This window comes from Drosophila montana, unplaced genomic scaffold (assembly GCF_035044405.1).
Source record: "Drosophila montana isolate Dmon_TW-CO22-7 unplaced genomic scaffold, ASM3504440v1 contig_3416_1, whole genome shotgun sequence".
NCBI lineage: Eukaryota > Metazoa > Arthropoda > Insecta > Diptera > Drosophilidae > Drosophila > Drosophila montana.
This window is the reverse complement of record NW_026998301.1, coordinates 415,273-435,087: the sequence shown is the minus strand read 5'-3', so window position 1 is coordinate 435,087 and position 19,815 is coordinate 415,273. Positions and strand designations below refer to the sequence as shown.

At 45.3% G+C, this 19,815-nt stretch overlaps 3 protein-coding genes across 3 annotated transcripts; 1 reads left to right on the top strand and 2 right to left on the bottom strand.

The window, feature by feature from the left end:
* The first annotated feature begins 768 nt into the window (after nt 1–768).
* Nucleotides 769–13,289, top strand: Cbp80 (Nuclear cap-binding protein subunit 1). The gene is made up of 7 exons (XM_064691190.1): nt 769–1,110; nt 1,175–2,513; nt 2,574–2,677; nt 11,791–12,279; nt 12,352–12,476; nt 12,541–12,729; nt 12,802–13,289. Exons 1-7 carry the CDS (start codon nt 1,068–1,070, stop codon nt 12,913–12,915), a joined length of 2,403 nt encoding a protein of 800 aa, XP_064547260.1. The 5' UTR covers nt 769–1,067; the 3' UTR covers nt 12,916–13,289.
* LOC135434586 (uncharacterized) lies at nt 2,835–6,675 on the bottom strand. The gene is made up of 3 exons (XM_064691193.1): nt 6,375–6,675; nt 5,232–6,310; nt 2,835–3,954 (listed from the first exon to the last, which is right to left on the bottom strand). Exons 1-3 carry the CDS (start codon nt 6,569–6,571, stop codon nt 2,933–2,935), a joined length of 2,298 nt encoding a protein of 765 aa, XP_064547263.1. The 5' UTR covers nt 6,572–6,675; the 3' UTR covers nt 2,835–2,932.
* Nucleotides 13,290–13,842: 553 nt separating the features above from the next.
* Nucleotides 13,843–15,598, bottom strand: LOC135434596 (acidic phospholipase A2 PA4). Its single transcript, XM_064691205.1, has 3 exons — nt 15,364–15,598; nt 14,815–15,267; nt 13,843–14,111 (listed from the first exon to the last, which is right to left on the bottom strand). Exons 1-3 carry the CDS (start codon nt 15,525–15,527, stop codon nt 14,015–14,017), a joined length of 714 nt encoding a protein of 237 aa, XP_064547275.1. The 5' UTR covers nt 15,528–15,598; the 3' UTR covers nt 13,843–14,014.
* Between the last annotated feature and the right edge of the window lie 4,217 nt (nt 15,599–19,815).

The following is a 19,815-nucleotide window of genomic DNA, read 5'->3' as shown; positions in this document are numbered from 1 at the left end:
CCTCAACAATTGGCAGCAGTTCACTTCGATAACAATATCGATTTTTGCCATTTATCGACAGTATTTTATGTGGGTTTCTCTGCTCTCCCTGCTGACTCAAGGCTGGTCACTTTACGAGCTATGGTGACAGCAAAATCGGTTAAACTCGGAGTTAACTGACAAAATATGTCAATGTTTTCTATGGTGATAATATTGAATATTTTTCAGTCAGCTTAATTGTTCCAAAAATATAACTATTGTGAATTTATATTTATATAATATATATATAGATAAATATTTTTGATATTTTAGTAGGATATTTCTTGACACAATTCTATTGTTTTAATTTAATTCACAAAAAATTAAGTTAATGTTCAAAATAAACTGTACAATGTAGTATTATTCTATTTAAAATAAGCATTTTTTTTCAATTTTAGTAAACCAATTCAGAAATATGATATATACATAGTTGCAGATGGTTTTACGAATAACCGAAATGTATGTACAATAGACAAACCTTTTATTTAATCTGTACAATGTAAGTACTTGGCTGCTAATAACACATAAATTCCTAAAATCAATACGTTTCAAAAGTCAAGCTTCTGAGCCATTTGAATACAGGCAGACATATCGTTACGGCCTAAATTTAATATCCCTTTAAACTGATTTGAAATTATCGATTAATTGTTTTTCAGTGCTGTGCGTTCGAAATAAATGATGGTATCGTTGGTAGTTTTGGTATTTTTGTTTTGCGAATTGCTTTTGTAATGTTTAATGCCGTTGGTCACATTGAGCATTGACACAGTGAAATGCTGAAGCTCATGCTCGAAAATAAAATTTTTTCTTTAAAATTTGCGCTTCAATTTGATTGATTTGACGTAAATTTCGTCGCACACTTAAACTCGACACGCAACAAGTTCCAGCTGCGACAACAGTTTGCATACGCAGCAGCCGCAACTTAGAGTTTTAATTGTGCCGGTTGCCACAAAAAAAAGAAGGAAAAAAACGCCGCTTTTTTTTGTTGCTGTGCGACGTGCTGCTAATTTAGTTTGTTGCAGTTGTTGCAATTTGTTGGAGGTGCTTCGAAAATGAGTCGCCGACGTGCACACGATACCGAAGATGAGAGTTATGGTGAGCTGAGTGTTAATTTTCATATGAAGTAATAAATAATAATTTTGGACCATTTGATGTGCAGACCACAGACGCAACAAGCGTCGTCGCGTCTCAGAGAACCAGGAGATTGAGGATCGTTTGGAGTCCTTGATATTGCGTGTGGGCGAGCGCAGCACCTCGTCGGTGGAGTCGAATCTCGAGGGTCTTGTCTCAGTGCTGGAAGCCGATCTGGGCACATTCCGCTTGAAGATCTTGCGCATTCTGTCCGACTGTGCGGTACGCATGCCCGAAAAATGTACCGTCTACACGACCCTGGTGGGTCTGCTCAATGCTAAGAACTATAAATTCGGTGGCGAGTTCGTCGATCACATGGTGAAAACGTTTAAGGAGTCGCTGAAGCTATGCCGCTGGGATGCGGCACGCTACTCGCTACGCTTTCTGGCCGATCTGGTCAACTGTCACGTCATCTCGGCTACAAGTCTGCTGCAGCTGCTCGACACAATCATCGATGTGTCCAACGAGGACACTGTGCCGCAAGTGCGACGCGATTGGTTTGTGTTTGCGGTGCTCTCCACGTTGCCGTGGGTGGGGCGTGATCTGTACGAGAAGAAGGAGTCAGCACTGGAGTCGCTGCTGCTGCGCATTGAGGTGTATTTAAATAAGCGCTCGAAGAAGCATCATAATGCGCTGCGTGTCTGGTCATCGGATGCGCCACATCCGCAGGAGGAGTATCTGGACTGTCTGTGGGCACAGATACGCAAGCTGCGCCAGGATAACTGGGCCGAGAAGCATATACCGCGTCCGTACCTCGTCTTTGACGCCATTCTGTGCGAGGCACTGCAGCACAATTTGCCGCAGATTACGCCGCCGCCACACCATGACGCCTTTGAGTATCCCATGCCGTGGGTTGTCTACCGCATGTTCGACTACACCGACTGCCCCGATGGACCTAACCTGCCGGGTGCCCATTCGATCGAGCGTTTTCTCATCGAGGAGCATCTGCATCACATCATTGAGACGCATCATCATGAGCGCAAAGATTGCGCTGCACAGCTGCTGAATTTTCCGTTCAAGCACAAGATCCCATTAGAATACTGCATCGTCGAGGTAATCTTTGCGGAGCTCTTTCACATGCCCACGCCTCGCTATCTGGACATTTGCTATGGCTCCATTCTAATTGAGCTGTGCAAACTGCAGCCGGGCACATTGCCCCAGGTGCTCGCCCAGGCAACTGAGATACTGTTCATGCGCATCGACTCGATGAACACGTCGTGCTTCGATCGCTTCGTCAACTGGTTTAGCTATCATTTGAGCAACTTTAAGTTCACCTGGTCCTGGGACGAATGGGACAGTTGTCTGCTGCTCGATGCCGAGCATCCACGTCCCAAGTTCATCCAGGAGGTGCTCCAAAAGTGCCTGCGGTACGATATGCCCTAAAGCTTAATCTTTACTTAAATAAAACTCCTTTCTATCGCTCACAGACTGTCCTATCATCAGCGCATCACCGAAATGATGCCCACAACGTATGCGAAACTGATCCCGGTCATGCCCGTGCCTAACTACAAGTACACCAGCGAGGAGGCTGGTGAGTACCAAATGCCAAATATTCTCTAGCACCTGGTGCAAGCAAGTTGTTACTTTGAATCAAATCATATTTATTTGAGTGCTATAAATTTTAGAAAATACTTAACATGAAAATAACTGAAAATGGGAGCTCAACCACTCTCACGATTTGGTCAGATCCTTCTCCTCCACCACCTGCTCCTGCTTCGTTTTCAGTTAATTTCTTTTTTTTTGTTACGCTTAAGTTTAGGATTAGTTAATTGCATTTTTGGGGCATTTAGCTGTGCTTCACCTCGTTCTCATCGTCGTCCACAATGATGGGTATCTCCTCGCCGTTCTCGCCCACCTTGATGCTGACGGATTTGCTAACCGATTTCTGGGTGAGCACCTCGATGATTTCACCCGCCGGCAACGCCGAGCTGTTGACTGCAGGCGAAGATGTTGTTGTTGTCGGTGTTGTAAATGTTATCGGTGATGTTGTTGGTGTTGTTGTTGTTGTCGGTGCTATTGTTGTTGTTGTTGTTGTTGCTGTCGTGGGCACAAATGCCACTTTGGATTCATGGCGATGACTGCTCTTGGCCCGGCTGTCCATGCTGGTGGCATTCTCCTTGCGGCGCTGCTTCCACTTGGCTATTGTCGGCTGCTCCGTGGTTGTCGTTGTTGTCGTTGTTGTTGTCGATCTGCCGGCGGTGATGCGCGGCGTTGTCCGATAGCGACTTAAAGCGCGCAGCGGCGAAATGCTGGTCGAGGTGGACACAAAGCTTGCTCGGCTTGTGGCCGCTGCTCTTGGTGGTGCCATGGAAGTGCTTGTTGTTGATGTTGATGATGTTGTTGTTGTTGATGATGTTGTTGTTGTCGATGTTGTTGTTGCGCTTTCTGTGCTTGTGCTGGACATTGGTGCTGCTGTGGTGGCCAATTTGTGTTGTTTTTGACTGCCAGCGGGTCGCTGTTCGGGCTGCATTGTGGGCAGCTCTGCCGTTTCCTCGTCCTCCTCGCCGTCCTCCTGCTGCTCGCTTGTAGTGCCGCGCTCCAACTGCGCTGAATGATGCTGCTGATGGTGCTGCCGCAGTGGCTCATCGGATTCATAGCTGTGCGGCGTCTCCAGCTGGAGTACATCCACTGGATGCTGATGCACATAAAGCGGATCCGGCTCAGAGTAGCGGTAGACGGTCTCCTCCAGCGGCTCGCTTTGCACAAATGACTTTTGCTCCTCCTCAGCATCTGCCGCGGCGCCGGCATAGATCAACAGCGGTGTCAGCTTGGACGAGTCGTGTTTGGATGCCTGATCGTAACCTGTTTATACACATTCAAGATCCAAACCAAGATTAGTATTCCATAATGAGAGACTGAGATAATCAGAATCTTAGCTAGTTCCTCGGACTTGGGCAGATGTGAATCCTATAGAAACTGTCCAACATTTCCATACACTAACATTACATTATATTCCTGCAAAAACCGTCTCAAATCGGGCTACTCCATAATAATATATGACTGCTTTATGAAACAATCGTAAAGCTAGAGAAATCGAAAATATATATAGCTCTATATATAAAACTGTTTGTCCTGACTAACCGACTGATTGACTGTTGGAATGCGAGCTAGGTTGATCCTTAATCAGAATCTTTGATGTCTGGTGCGCGAAATCTGAAATCAGGAGCATTTCCAATCCTATATTTCTCATATCTCTATACAAAAAACTGTTTGTCCTGACTGACTGACCGACTGACTGACCGACTGACTGATTGATGATCAACGCACAGCCCGAACCATAAGAGCTAGGAAACTGAAATTTTCACATTAATTACCTTATGCGATGAAGGTGCACGCTAAGACGCGATTTCGGGAAATTCTACCCGCATGTGTGGAAAAATCGCGAAAAAGGTTTATGTGCAACTTTATTTTGTTTACCATCCGATCAGCCTCAAAACTTATTTTCAAAGATCTTTTGTTCAGATTCATTTGAGGACTCTATCACACTTTTCGAAGAAATGCATTCCTCCTTGGCGGAAATGGGGGTCAAAGATTTGTTGGGCGACGTTTTGTTTTCAAATTTATTTCCAAATATCTAATCGAAAAATTATTTGACGCGTGTTTCACACTTTTGATAGGTTTATTTTTCGGCTTCAAGATTCTCACCGCAAGACCAACATGGGCGAAAGACGTTGATTCCAACATTTGGTGCCTTATTCGATGCACTTTAAACATATATTTTAATAGAAGATGAGTTCAAGATAATTCGGGTGGATTTCGCCACGGTCACCAAGCTATTAATATATTTTCACATATCGATAACTCTTTTATTTGATCGATATATATCGATTTCGAGCTTCAAGATAAGAGTTATGTTAGATACAACAAACAGGATATTTCGTTCAAGTGTGTACAGTTTAATAATATTCCACCTCTTGGCTGCCCAAAGCCTATCGCTGGAAATATCAGAGCTAAGACTCTATATACACCGGAAATGCATATACCATACATAGCAGGAAGTTAGGAGGATTGCACCGCCAGCAGCAGCTGGGCTTAGGGTATCTCCTAGTCAGACGCTGCCGACTGCAGCCATTTAGAGAGCTCACCTGTATAGATTTGTGGATGCTGTTCCTGATCCTGATGCTCATCCTCGCCAGGCTCCAGGGACTCCGCAGAAGCTGGTTCGCGGTTCGTCGGCAATTGTAGCTCACGATGCGATTCATAATAATGCGATTCAGGATAATGATGGCGATAGGGCGGCCCTGTCGCTGGCGCTGGTGTGGACAGTTCCGCCACGTAAGTGGCTGGACGATAGCCCAGCTCCGCATGATTGCCGCCGCCATCAGCCAGGCCATTGGGCGTCATGTAGAAGTGATGATGGAAATGATGGGTAACTGCAGGATTGGCTGGCACGGAAGCGGCATTAGCGGGACCAGCGCCTCCGACGCCGCCGACGCCGCTGCCCAGTTCGTTGGGCAAGGGGTAAGGCTCCGGGGGAGCGGACAGCTCCGGACGTGGACCAAACTTGACCGGATAGCCGGGTCGAAATGTTGTGGCCGGTATGAAGTTGGGACGCAAGCCCAGATTGTAAAGGCCCGGATACTGTTCGATCTTGGGCGTACCCTTGGGTATGCCCTGCTTTAGATACTCACCAATGTTGAGATTGGGCGGCAGCAGCGGCGGCAACGGCGGCAATGGCGGCGGCGGAGGAGCCTGAAAGATGCCATGCATAAATGTCGCCTGCGGCTGTCGGTCCTGACGTCGCTGGGCTAGCTCCTGTTCGCGCTTCTCCTCGTAGAGCTGCCGGCCAAAGCTCTGCGGATAGTCGGACTCCTTCTGGATGTAGCTCTGCGGCGGCCAGCCAATGCTTGCCGCCAGCGGCGACACGCTGAACTTCAGCTCGTAATGGAAGCGTTGAGGCAAACTCTGGCCAATGCCGCCATCCCGATGCCGGATGCGCTGCACACGCCACAGAGCGCGTGTCTGGATGCCCGCCGTTGGCGTCGATTTGGCATCCGTGTTGCCCTCGACAAACCGATAGCTGCCATTGGCCGAGAACTGTTCCAGCCGACCGCTGGCCAGCGTCACAATATCCCCAAAGCGGGCTGGGCCCAGCTGCGTCTGGGCAACGGCGGTGAGCGGCATATACGGCGTCTGCAGAAAATTGTGATAATCATGCAGCTGGCTGCCATTGGCCGCCGCACAGGCGCGCTTTAGTGGCATCAATATAGCTGGCCGGGACAACCTACCTGAGATTGCCAGCGGCGGCGCCCACGGCGGCGTCCGTGAACAGCGTCACATAGGTCACATGCTTCAAGGTGCGCTCCCAGCTGCGCACCACATCCGTCGTCGGCTGCTCCTCGTAGTAGATGCGTTTGCCGTTCGATTGCAGCGACTGCTTGGGCGTCAGCACCAGATCCCGTCCAGCGCCCACAATGGCCAGCATCGGCGGCAGCTGCTGCAATTTAGCAGTTGGCTATCAGTTTCAGCTGGGATCAGTTTCTAAAGAGATCCAGCTTAGCCTTTCTGTGCAATCGGACCATGTCTCGTCTAGAGACGCTAAAAGCTGGACCTCTCTCTCTCTCTCTCTCTCTCTCTCTCTCTCTCGGATTATCACAGACTTCTTATAGAGTACTCCAGAATGACTGCAAGTATCCACATAAGGTGGAAGATACTGCCCACAGACAATGCCATGAGCAAGCCGAAACAGAAACAAGGCACACTCTGGTCAACTGAAGGCCCTTAGACGCGAAATAAGCTAGTGACACGTCCAGACTGAAAGAGGGTGCTACTCTAGCCTACTCTGTGCCTCAAGTGACAGGCTTGTGCAGCATCTGTCACGGGCACAGCAAGAGCAGGGCACGATAAACGATACATGATACTGTAAATCAGGCCAAGCTCAATATGGGTTAGCTTTGGCCATGGATATGGTTGGCTGTTTGTAGCCGAAGCTTTGTCCAGCGCCAAGATCTTAACCCATGTGCGACTCTCGTCTAGCAACATCTCAGGGCTGGCTACAAGTAGCTCGAAGAAGCTACTGTCCATGTCACCCACTCGGACACCGCAGAGAAACAGTTGGGTCACGAGTTGACTTGACTTGACTTGACCTTCTATATCGATCCGTTAGTTTCAAGCCCACCAAATGGAGGCACAGTTCTGCACCACTTACGATTGCCAAGAATAGTATGCACACGAGGCAAGGGACTTGCCACATTTTCACATCAAAAAAAATCACGAAAAAAAAAGTTAACGAAAACACAAATGAATCTTTGACAGCTCTTTTGGCCAATTCTTTGGACGTTTGTGCCGCGCGCGCGCTTTGGGTTGACTGAAAGGCGTTCGCGACGTGCGCACCGCTAATAACAAAACCCAACGACAGACGGGTAAACCACCAAATGCCTCCGCTGCTGCCACCACTGCTGCCTCTGGCTTCGTCTGCTGCTTTCGTTGGAGCAGCCAAGCGGCGCATCGCCAGCGGCGGCAGTTTCGCAATCTTTGCCAACGGCCGCGTTTCTAACAGCAGCAGCAGCAGCAGGTGGTGCGGGTGGTTGCGCGGCTGACGCGCTTTTATGCAACACTCGCGGATGTTTAGACCCGCTTCAAGCAGAAAGCCAAGCGCCCCACCATACAAAACTCCAAACCCAACCTAAGACCCCGCCTACTGAGCTGAGCTGAGCTGAGCTGAGCTGGCGAAACGCTTTTTGGCAAGTCGCGTAGACTTGTGGAGCAGCACGCCGACCCACTCGGAGCCACTCCGACCCACTCCGACCCACTCGAACCGAGCGAGATTCCCTGTCAGATAGGCTGCTCGCTTCGCTGAAGTTCAATAGTGGAACTGGCCGCCATCAGATGCCATTCCATCCGATTCGATTGTCGTTCTCATTGCGTTTCAGTTCACCTTGTCTCAGGTTCTCTCTTTGATTTTGTAGAGGGTAAAGATCACATAATTGATAGCACAAGGGCTTAGACTTAGGGGAGAAACGCGCTAGAAAGCTCGAGAAAGTATTACGTTAGGGAAAAGGCAAGAGCCGGAAAGAGAATAAGTAAAGATGGAGCCCCAACTGGCCACAAGTGCAGACAAAGCACGACCATAAACAGGTTCAATTGAAAGCATTTAGAGCCATGGCTCAAGATGAGGCTTGAACTGAGACTAAGATTGAAATAATTGAAAAAATGCCTGCATCCATTTTGGGACAGCAAAAGCGAAGTCTACTTGAACAAAAATGTAAAATGTGCTAGCTTAAGGACTTATAGAAAAGCCAATGCGAAAGATCGATATTTATCGAACGCTGAAAAATGAGAAAAGTTATCGACAACTTGAAACCGATTTGTTCTTTGCATGCAATTCGAGCTCTTCAGCTACCATCGAATGCGCGTTAATGCTTTAAAAAGCAACGACTACAAATCGATAATTATCGAAGTAGGTTTAGTGGGAACAAGGTGTCGGTATTTTGATTAGCCTGCGCAGCAAGAATATATGAATGGGACGGGACCTTCTGCATCTTATATGCTGCATCTCAAGGTACCCTTTTTATTGTAATATGGTAAACAGCCTAAAGCAACTTATAACTATTTTTTATGGGGTTTTCAAGAGTCAACTCTGGGGCCTTGCTTAGCTCTTGTGCTGCTTCTCATGACTGTCATATAAGTATTAAACATAGAACTCGTTTCTCCCCCGCCAAACCCAACTAAATATGAGACACACACACACACACACACAGCTGGCTCATAGACATGCAGATTTGTGCGTTTTTCCACTTTCGCTTTGTGTTTCACATTCGTAAACGTTGCAGCTGGCCATTAATGCGTGTCGTGTCACGCGCTCATCGCTTACTGCGCCACTTTAGCATTGACAGCCAGGCAGACCGCAGAGAGCGGAAGAAGAGCAGCTGCAGCCCCAGAGCTGGACACGTTGCGGTCGATAGAGCAGCGCCCTGATCTTTGGAGCGCCATGCCCTGCCTTGGACATGCCCAATTTGAGCTGAAAACCAAAGATCCGTGAAAATATACATATTTTGGCATCAAGTCAAACCAAATGCTAATAATCTAAGGCGAATGCCCTATAGTCGAAAAGTCGCACAGTGGGCATGATCGATCTTGATCAGGACGACGACCTAAATTTAATTAATCAGATATAGGTATAGATATAGGTATAGATATAGATATAGATATAGATATGGATATGGATATGGATATGGATATAGATATAGATATAGATATAGATATAGATATAGATATGGATATAGATATAGATATAGATATAGATATAGATATAGATATAGATATAGATATAGATATAGATATAGATATAGATATAGATATAGATATAGATATAGATATAGATATAGATATAGATATAGATATAGATATAGATATAGATATAGATATAGATATAGATATAGATATAGATATAGATATAGATATAGATATAGATATAGATATAGATATAGATATAGATATAGATATAGATATAGATATAGATATAGATATAGATATAGATATAGATATAGATATAGATATAGATATAGATATAGATATAGATATAGATATAGATATAGATATAGATATAGATATAGATATAGATATAGATATAGATATAGATATAGATATAGATATAGATATAGATATAGATATAGATATAGATATAGATATAGATATAGATATAGATATAGATATAGATATAGATATAGATATAGATATAGATATAGATATAGATATAGATATAGATATAGATATAGATATAGATATAGATATAGATATAGATATAGATATAGATATAGATATAGATATAGATATAGATATAGATATAGATATAGATACAGATACAGATACAGATATAGATATAGATATAGATATAGATATAGATATAGATATAGATATGGATATAGATATGGATATAGATATGGATATAGATATGGATATAGATATGGATATAGATATGGATATAGATATGGATATAGATATGGATATAGATATGGATATAGATATGGATATAGATATGGATATAGATATGGATATAGATATGGATATAGATATGGATATAGATATGGATATAGATATGGATATAGATATGGATATAGATATGGATATAGATATGGATATAGATATGGATATAGATATGGATATAGATATGGATATAGATATGGATATAGATATGGATATAGATATGGATATAGATATGGATATAGATATGGATATAGATATGGATATAGATATGGATATAGATATGGATATAGATATGGATATAGATATGGATATAGATATGGATATAGATATGGATATAGATATGGATATAGATATGGATATAGATATGGATATAGATATGGATATAGATATGGATATAGATATGGATATAGATATGGATATAGATATGGATATAGATATGGATATAGATATGGATATAGATATGGATATAGATATGGATATAGATATGGATATAGATATGGATATAGATATGGATATAGATATGGATATAGATATGGATATAGATATGGATATAGATATGGATATAGATATGGATATAGATATGGATATAGATATGGCTATAGATATGGATATAGATATAGATATAGATATGGATATAGATATGGATATAGATATGGATATAGATATGGATATAGATATGGATATAGATATAGATATAGATATAGATATAGATATAGATATAGATATAGATATAGATATAGATATAGATATAGATATAGATATAGATACAGATATAGATATATATATAGATATATATATAGATATGGATATAGATATAGATATGGATATAGATATAGATATAGATATAGATATAGATATAGATATAGATATAGATATAGATATAGATATATATATAGATATAGATATAGATATAGATATAGATATGGATAGAGATATGCATGTAGAGAAGGAAGCTAGAATGCTTGTGTGGGCAACTTGGCGCTGGACTTAGGGTATCTCCCAGTCGAGCACTCTCGTCTAGAGCGTTCTTAGCTGTTACTATTAGCTGTTGGCGCGATTCATTCAGCAGATATTCAGCCAACATTCCAAACTGCCTTTGCTGCTGCTGCTGCTGTGTGAACTTTGGGGGCTGATCTTGACACGCTCCATTGTCTCGAAAATGGCATTCTTGAGCTTTGTTTTGCTTGGCTGTCTGATGGCCTCACAGTGTTTGGCAACTGGGTCGCGCTGCAGTTCCGCATTTGGCTTGCCAAATGGACGCATTAATTCGTTTAAATTAAGTCTGTTGCCCCTTCCCCCTTTCCACCAGCTCCTCTTGAGCTCAACGCGCATTTCATTGACATAATCGACTCAAGTGCCAATAAATTGCATGTAATCGCTGATGTCAGGCGGAGATGGCTGCCCCTGCCGGAGTACCGTCTGGGCAGTGGGCAGGGGGCGGGGAGCGGGGGGCGGGTGATGTAGTCATCATTAGTAACGCACCAGGCGGTAGCAGTGGCAGGCGCGCTGGGCCTGTTGCCGCTTGGTTCCACGCGGCGGCACACCAAACGCAGTTGCAACTGGCGCAAGCGAAAGTGTCAACTATGCCAGCAGCTAACCCGCTCCAGGTCCCCCTCCCTCTCTCCCCACTACCTGCTCGTAATAAGCATTTAATGATGTTGCATTCAAACAAATCATTTCCGTTTCTCTCTCTCTCTCTCTGCGTTTCTTTCGGCGCAGCCAATCTGCCCGGGACAACGGTCGCCCTGCAGCTGGTCGGCGCCATACGGCAGAAGTGCACGCCGGAGGAGGTGGTCAACATATTGAAGGAGATACCCAGCAGCGGTTACAGCGGCGAGGAGATGTCCGATGGCAGTTTCAATGCGCTGAAAATAGATGTCTTTGTCCAGACGCTGCTCAATTTGGGCTCGAAATCGTTTTCGCACAGCTTTGCGGCAATATCCAAATTTCATGTGGTATTCCGTGCGTTGGCCGAAACGGAGGAGGCACAAATCTGTATATTGCACAACATCTTTGAGCTGTGGTCATCGCACCAGCAGATGATGGTGGTGCTCATCGATAAGCTGCTCAAGCTGCAAATTGTCGACTGCTCGGCGGTGGCCACATGGATATTCTCCAAGGAGATGACAGGCGAATTTACCAAAATGTATCTCTGGGAGATACTGCATCTGACCATCAAGAAGATGAACAAGCACGTCATTAAACTGAGTGAGTAAATGCTGATCGATCGATCGATCAATTCACTAAACACTAAACCCATATGTCTGTAATCCCTTACAGATACCGAGCTGAGCGATGCCAAGGAGAAGCTGTCCAAGGCGGATTCATCGTCCAGCGACACGGATGAGGATACGCCGCACAAGCGCAAGAAGCCCATTACGCATGCCGATAAGCCATCCGAGGAGGTAGCTCCATTCAGTTCGGGTTTCCCTTTTAAACCATTTATTTACCATCCGCATCCATTCACAGGTCGTTGAGCGCATGGAGGAGAAACTGGAGGCAGCCAATGTGAATCAGAAGCGTCTGTTTCTCATCGTCTTTCAGCGCTTCATTATGATACTATCCGAGCATCTGCTGCGCTCGGACACAGATGGACGCGATCCGGACACAGACTGGTATCGCTGGACCATCGGCCGCCTGCAGCAGGTGTTCCTCATGGTAAATCGAGCACACACGCATTTAGCTATATATATTCGATACTAATCCTTGCAACACTTTTTCTACCAACAGCATCACGAACAGGTGCAGAAATACAGCAGCACGCTGGAAACGCTGCTCTTCACATCCGATCTGGACTCACACATACTAGAGGTCTTCCAGCAGTTTGTCGCACTGCGCGCCTAACAGAATCGAACAACAACAACAACTACAACTACAACAGCAATAACAACAACAACAATAGCTAGCTGCCACTTGAACTGTGTCCAGACGCGACTCTGGACCTGCTCCGGCGGCATGGAGCAGCCAAAACAGCTGCGCTTCGGGCAATCATTTAGTTCTTTTTTAGGATTTCGTTTTTTTTACACACACATATGCATACAATTGTAATTTTATGATAAGTGGGCTCCAGCAAAAAGCCGCCTACATCAATTTAACCACAAGTCGCAACACACACACAACATAAATACACATATACAAGATCTACATAAAATGACAAATTTTGTAATTTGTAATACAACAAAATGCATGAATTAAAGATATGCAAATGCAAAGCTAAACATTTAAAAATTGTTATTTTTATACGGGTCGCTGACTTAACAGCCTAGCAAACAAATCTGTATGGTTCAAAATAATATAATATTTTATATATATATTTACAGGGATTTGTTCAATAAAAATGATATATTTGAACTTGGTTCGTAAAATGGTTTTATTAGCACATACTTGCAGTTTAGTACGCACTGTGTCGCTGCTTTCTGCACATCACAGTTGGATGGAAACTGTACACAGGCTGTGCTTGTTATTGAGGTTTGAGGTAAGCTGTGACCAAGCTGCAGCATTAGAGGTTTTATGTTTACTGTGCACATGATTGTACTAGGCAAAACAGTTATAGTAGCACTGTGTCTTAGAAAGTCAGCACATATTGTGGAACATAAAAAAAGTGCAGCATACATTTGGGCTGGCATGAAATTTAAAGAATCCAAACTTCTGATAAGTAAGCTTGCAATTTTATTCGCACTCAGATCCTATTTATATATATATATATATAGTATATGTATATATAGTATGGTGTATGTTTATATTATATAAAAATATTTTCACTTTAGCACATTTCTTTTTGGCACCGGTTTCTGTTTTGTTTTCATTTTGTTTTTTGTTTTTTAGGAATCAGGTTAAGAGCTGCTCGGGCTGGGGCTCGGTTTCGGGTTATAGTCATTGCTATAGCTAAATTGCTTTGCTTGGTAGATTTGTAGACTTGCAGGTCGGTCAGCTATGGTGGCATCTACGAGGTGCGCGGCTGGCTGGGCACATACTTCTCCGAGGGCTGATACTGCCACTGGGCGCAGATGGCCTCCTGCTCCGTTTGATTGTAGCCAGCTCTGGTTGGGAAGAGACAGAGAGACCGTCAGACTGTGAGAGAGAGATGGAGATGCTGTGGGATATAGCTGGTGAGCATTGGCATTCGAGATGTGCTTAATTTATTTTCATTAAAAATGAGAAAACAAATGAAAATCAGAAGAAAAAAAAGAAAATGAACAACAACAACAAAAAACTTAAAACGAAACATGCAGTTGCTTTGGACATGCTGACTATGCGCTGCGTGCGTCAATCCTCTGCAGCTACTAATACTGAGCGGGCACAGATGCCGCCCGGAGCTCAGCTCAGCTCAGCTCAGCTCAGCTCCAGCCATAATCATAGCCATAGCCATAGCCGGGGCCATAGCCGGGGCCATAGCGCGGCCGCTCGTAGTAGTAGCCCCTCGAGGGCGGCCGGCGGCCTGGCGGCAGTTCGCGGCTGACCGGCGCATGGAGGCTGTCCCAGAGCAGGCGGGGACGCTGGACCACCTCGCGCAAAATGTTGACTGCGGCCAGGCCGACGCTGGCCAGCTTGACGCCGAAGCGTCGTGCATTGTGCTTGATCGGGGGCAATGGTGCGGGCGCAAGGGCGCGTCCCAGCGGATGCTGCTGATGCTGATCTAGAATCTTGGCAATTAGATTATCGGCATGCGGCGGCACATAGAGATCGGCCTGCCGATACTCGGCCGGGCACTGCTGCCGGCTGCCATATAAGTAATCCTCGAACCTTTGGTGCGCCGAGCAGGGGCTGCGCTCCTGGAAGCAGGTCACCTGCACCACATTGTAGAAGATGGCGCCCAGCGTGTTGGCCGTCTCCGTGTTGGCCGCCTGCAGGCAGCGCCGGAACCGGGCATCGCAATCGCAATGGGATCGGGTGAAGGTGCCGCGATTGCACAGACCGCGCCGGCAGTCGCCCACGTTGAGCACATCCGGGCACATGTCGTGCTCGCGACAGCATCGATCCTCGCGCGCATGCTGCCCAAGATCATCGTAGCTGGTGGCGGCTGTGCCCGGACCGCACCATTTTGTGCCCGGATAGATGAAGCCGAGGCCGCCGCGAAACTCATGCCCATAGGAGCCCTGACGCCGGCACACCTCCTCCAGCTCCACGACCGACTCGCGCGGCACCTGCCGTATGCGACGCGGATCCGACTGCAGCAACATGCGCTGAATGTCGCCCCTGCGGCAGCACAAATACAAACAAAAATAAAACGTTTCCAATATGAATTTTGCAAAAGATCGCTGTGGAATTATTTGGCTTTTGTGCGGCACTCACCGATCCGTGTGCATCTTGCAGAACGGATGACGCGACGAGAGCTCCACCATCATGGTCATGGTCATATCCGAGATGAGCACCGCGGAGCCAGCGCTCGGCGGCAGTCCCTCGCTCAGCAGCAGCGCCAGCAGCAGCGATGTCAGCGGCAGCGCCGGCGGCTTCATCACGTCTTCCAGCAAAGAAAGAGCGAGCGAGAGAGAGACACAGAGGGGGAGAGAGAGAGAGAGCAGCTGCAAAGAGAGCGCCAGAGTATATGAGAGAGCGGGCAATAGAGATGAGCACGAGACGCTAAACGAACACGAACACGAGCACGACACGCAGGACTTTGTTGGAGATTTCAATATTCCTGTAAAGGGAGGATCGCCGAGTCCGTCAGCTCAAGTCAAGTCGTGCGTGTTCGTGTCACGACACGCGCTCAAATAGAGCGCCAGAGTATATGAGAGGGCGGGCAATAGAGATGAGCACGAGACGCTTAACGAACACGAACACGAGCACGACACGCACGACTTTGTTGGAGATTTCAATATTCCTGTAAAGGGAGGATCGCCGAGTCCGTCAGCTCACGTCAAGTCGTGCGTGTTCGTGTCACGACACGCGCTCCACGCTAAGCGTGCGAGAATAGTGGGCACCACGTAAAGCGCGTATCATTGAGGCTGAAGGACCGGGCTGAGACTCGGAATGTGGCCCACATTCAGCGGCCAATTAGCAGCTGGCTCGCCCGCATCTTGGATTTTGGCTAATTTCCATGGTCCGGTCAGCGCGCACAGTTGACCTCACGCCGAGCACAATGCGCGACGGCACAGTGGGCCGCAGTCGTGCGAAAAATGTGATCAGCTCTTTGGAGCGCGACCGGCGCACGGCTGGCACCACGGTAAATGATGAACGCGGCGATCAAAACAAAATCAATGAAATGCAGATAACAAAAACAAATTTGCAAAATAAAAGACAACGTTTGCCAAGCAAGAGGAGTAGTGCACGACTAGCAGATACCCTGCATTCCTTAGCCAGCGACAAGGTGCAGTAGCAAGCACACACACACACGCACACACACAAACCTTGGGCAGCATCTGTGCTTCTTCTTTCGGTCAGCTGCATACCATGGGAAATACTTTCTGGATTAACTCTGGTGTTTATCGTCCGATACTCATAGAACTTTCAGGGAATGAATATTAGTTTGAAAAGCGTGCATATACAAAGGCGCAAGATTCTGTCTTTGCAAATCAGTTTTATACTCAATTTGTATTCGAATGTTTGGAGCTATCCAAAAAGTGAAATGTTTTTAATCTGTAAAAGCTCTACGAGAAGCTGCTCATCAAATTTAATAACTCTAGCTCTGATAATCGTCGAGATATTCGCAAGAAACAAAGTCTGCGAATCGATATTTATCGATATTTATCGATATTATAGAAATATATTGAAAGATATCGATATGCCAGAATGAGTACATTAAATTTGATCAGCTTAGATCGTTGTCCGGATTAAGAATTTGTGATTTATGGGGTCGGAGAAGGCAGCATCTACCGCCTGTTACATACGAATCCCCTCAACATCAATACTCCTTCTTAGTGGGTACAGGGTATAAAAGCCAAGTCAAAATAATTTAAAACATAAAAGACGAAGTTTGGCAACAGAAAGGAAAACAAAAAGAAAAAAAAAACACAAAACGGAAACTAATTACGATTTTGGCCAGCTTTAAGGTGCGGCTGGGAGGGGGGGTTTGGCAGCTGAGTGTCGAAATGATGCGCCGCAGCTGGCGCTGCGATAATTGGCCAATCGCTTGTTACCAATTCTTGGCGCATTTTTCGATACGGAAAGGTCAAGGTCGACCAGCCACGCCCACTTTTTCCAATTACAGCCAACTGTGTGCGAAGTGGCTACCGGATTTATTTGGCCAATAGATCTGCGACAGTCCGAAATGTTTAACAAGCTAACAGCTGGCGCATACCCTGCAATGTTGTGGCAGCGGGGCATATTGCATTTAGACACATGAGGGACAGGTCTTTCGGCTCAATTGGATTGTCAGTGCGGGACTCCCTAGATGAAATGTCATGTAAGCTGTCCTGCACTACACTCACTCGCGCTGTCTCTCTCGCTCTTTAGAACATTATTAGAGCATTCAGCTTTTGTCCGTTAACAGTGTTGGGTTAAGTGTTGTATAGCAGTGTTGTATAGCATGAATGAAGTTAAATTAAAGATTTAAGGACAGAAATCTTTTATAAAAGCGAAGAGTATTTGCGGTGCGTTCATGCTCAACATTTTGGTCTTGAAGAGTTAGTTTGAGTTATTTTCAGCGACTTTGGCATTTTTGTTTGTTTATTGAATGAGCACAAATCAATTTTTTATATGTTGTTTTGCTCTTTTTTTTTTTTTTGTTTTCTCATTTTTTAGCAGGTAAACATCAGAAATACCATCGAAAAGCGCAAGTCTTGTGGGGAGCTATTGTTAAGGTCTGCGACGACAGACAGTTCTCTCGGTTTTGATTTAGTTGTGGTTGGTTTTTTTTCGTTTTTCTTTCTGGGAAGGGACATTGAATTCCAAGGCGTAAACTTGGTACAGTTCACGTCACGTCACGTCACGTCGGATTATTACAGATAATTAATGATGACATATTGAGAGGCGCTTATTAACTACAATAAGCATCCAATTTATGAGCCTCAAAGCAGCTTGACACACTCGGCAGAGTGGCCAAGAGCAAGGGGGGGGGGGGGGGGCAGCTGAAGATCAATCAGCGATCGTTGAACAATCTAGCGTGGGCGATCAAACAATTCACAGATCTATTTGGAGACAGACAACGACAGCTGCGAGCGATCTTAATTCGCGCAATTGGACTGAGAAGGCGGTATTCGGTCTGCCGATCGGCAACAACAAGATCAGTAGCTGTGCCTTCCAAATGTTTTCAATAGGCATTCCCATATCCAATTCCAATACTTTTCCGGTTTATCGAACACAATTTCGCACAATAACAAATGGCAACTGATCGCAGACGCAATCACGATCTGCAGCTCGTTCTCTGGAATGATCGACGGCACGATCTTTCGACTCAATATCAAAAGTCGCGGCTTAATTTGTTGATTTATCTCTAGCTCGTGGCTAGATTGTTGATTCGATCTGCCGCTTGCACTTGGACGATCTGATCTTCAGCTCGATTTCGAACTGCACTTCGCTCCAAAGTACCAAAGTCCCCAGCTAGATCTATAGCTGAATGCCATACAGCTAAATCTAGAGAACCAACTAAAGCTTGATCTTCAGCTAGATTTCAAACTAATTCAGGCTTAATCTGTGACACGATCTTCGGCTAGATCGCCAGATTAATGGACTAGCAGTTAAAGTTAGTTTGCCTTAAAGTTCAAGCATTAACTAGATCTGTAGCTGCAACTGCAGAGCGATCTTCATGCTGATCGACGGTCGGTAACTCAATTTATAGCTTAATATTTAGAGCGATCTGCAGCTTGAACTCGATCACGATCTGCGGCTCAATTTAGATACATTTTGTGTGTGTGTGTGTCTAGAGCGTCAACTGAATATATTTCAATAACAATATTGCGATCTATTTCCATACCCGTACGATTTGGCGATCTAACGATTCGCTGATCTGTTTTGAACGCGGCTGATCACCATTCGCTGCAGTCACCCTTCATCCATTCGCATAATTTTCAATGTCAATGCTTTTTAAATTCATGGCATAAATAGCCAGCTACGACGGAGCCCAGCGGGTCGATCGACGATCTACGATCGACGATCGGCGATCTACGTCAGCGTCTCGCCAAAGAGCCGGCGCTTTTTGTTTTGCCTTTTTCTCTAGCCTCTGGCCTCTGGCCTCTGGCCTCCGTCCCTGTCTTGTTTGTCTTTTCGTAGCACAAGATGAAACGAAATTGAAATCAAAGTTCGATTTGCTCGGCGATCGCATTTGGGCCGCTTTTGCTGCCTCAAGTACATTGACCGCGGCTGAGCCTCAGCCTCAGCCTCAGCCTCAGCCTGAAGCGTCGAGCGATCTATTTGGACTATTTTGGACCCCAGCTCTGGCACTTAACTGTTTTAGAGTTTCTTTGCCCATTGACCCATTGGAAATGGCTAAAACGAAGCGGGCATCATGTTTTTATTTCTCGCTAACGTATGTAAGGGGAGATCTTGCAAGGGAGTACGATCGGAAGCTCCCATACTATTTGTCTTTCGATATCTTCTCGCATTTGCATCGTATCGATAAATATCGATTTTAAGCAAGGGTTTCTTTGAGCACAGCTCGAGCATTAACGGAGCTAGATACACACAACTCGGTAGGCAGACTATTGTATAGCATACACAGCTTGAGCATATTTCACTTTTTGGATAAATTCACCTGTTCCCGAGTTAATCGGGATTGCATTTCCACAGTCGGGCTAGAATGTTTGCAACGACAGAGCATCTCCTAGTCGGAGCAATCTTTGTTTGTTTTTTTTTTGTTTTTTAGTTTTT

Excerpts from the sequence above, each read along its gene's own strand:
- Cbp80 (XM_064691190.1), top strand. The coding sequence starts at position 1,068 with ATGAGTCGCCGACGTGCACACGATACCGAAGATGAGAGTTATG. Across the intron at positions 2,514-2,573 it reads GTGCTCCAAAAGTGCCTGCG|ACTGTCCTATCATCAGCGCA; the intron begins GTACGATATGCC and ends TATCGCTCACAG. Across the intron at positions 12,477-12,540 it reads CCGATAAGCCATCCGAGGAG|GTCGTTGAGCGCATGGAGGA; the intron begins GTAGCTCCATTC and ends ATCCATTCACAG.
- LOC135434586 (XM_064691193.1), bottom strand. The coding sequence starts at position 6,571 with ATGCTGGCCATTGTGGGCGCTGGACGGGATCTGGTGCTGACGCCCAAG. Across the intron at positions 6,311-6,374 it reads GCCGCCGCTGGCAATCTCAG|CCAGCTGCATGATTATCACA; the intron begins GTAGGTTGTCCC and ends GGCCAATGGCAG. Across the intron at positions 3,955-5,231 it reads GCATCCACAAATCTATACAG|AAACAGGTTACGATCAGGCA; the intron begins GTGAGCTCTCTA and ends TTGAATGTGTAT.
- LOC135434596 (XM_064691205.1), bottom strand. The coding sequence starts at position 15,527 with ATGAAGCCGCCGGCGCTGCCGCTGACATCGCTGCTGCTGGCGCTGCTG. Across the intron at positions 15,268-15,363 it reads TGCAAGATGCACACGGATCG|GGGCGACATTCAGCGCATGT; the intron begins GTGAGTGCCGCA and ends GTGCTGCCGCAG. Across the intron at positions 14,112-14,814 it reads CCCTGCTCGGCGCACCAAAG|AGCTGGCTACAATCAAACGG; the intron begins GTTCGAGGATTA and ends CTTCCCAACCAG.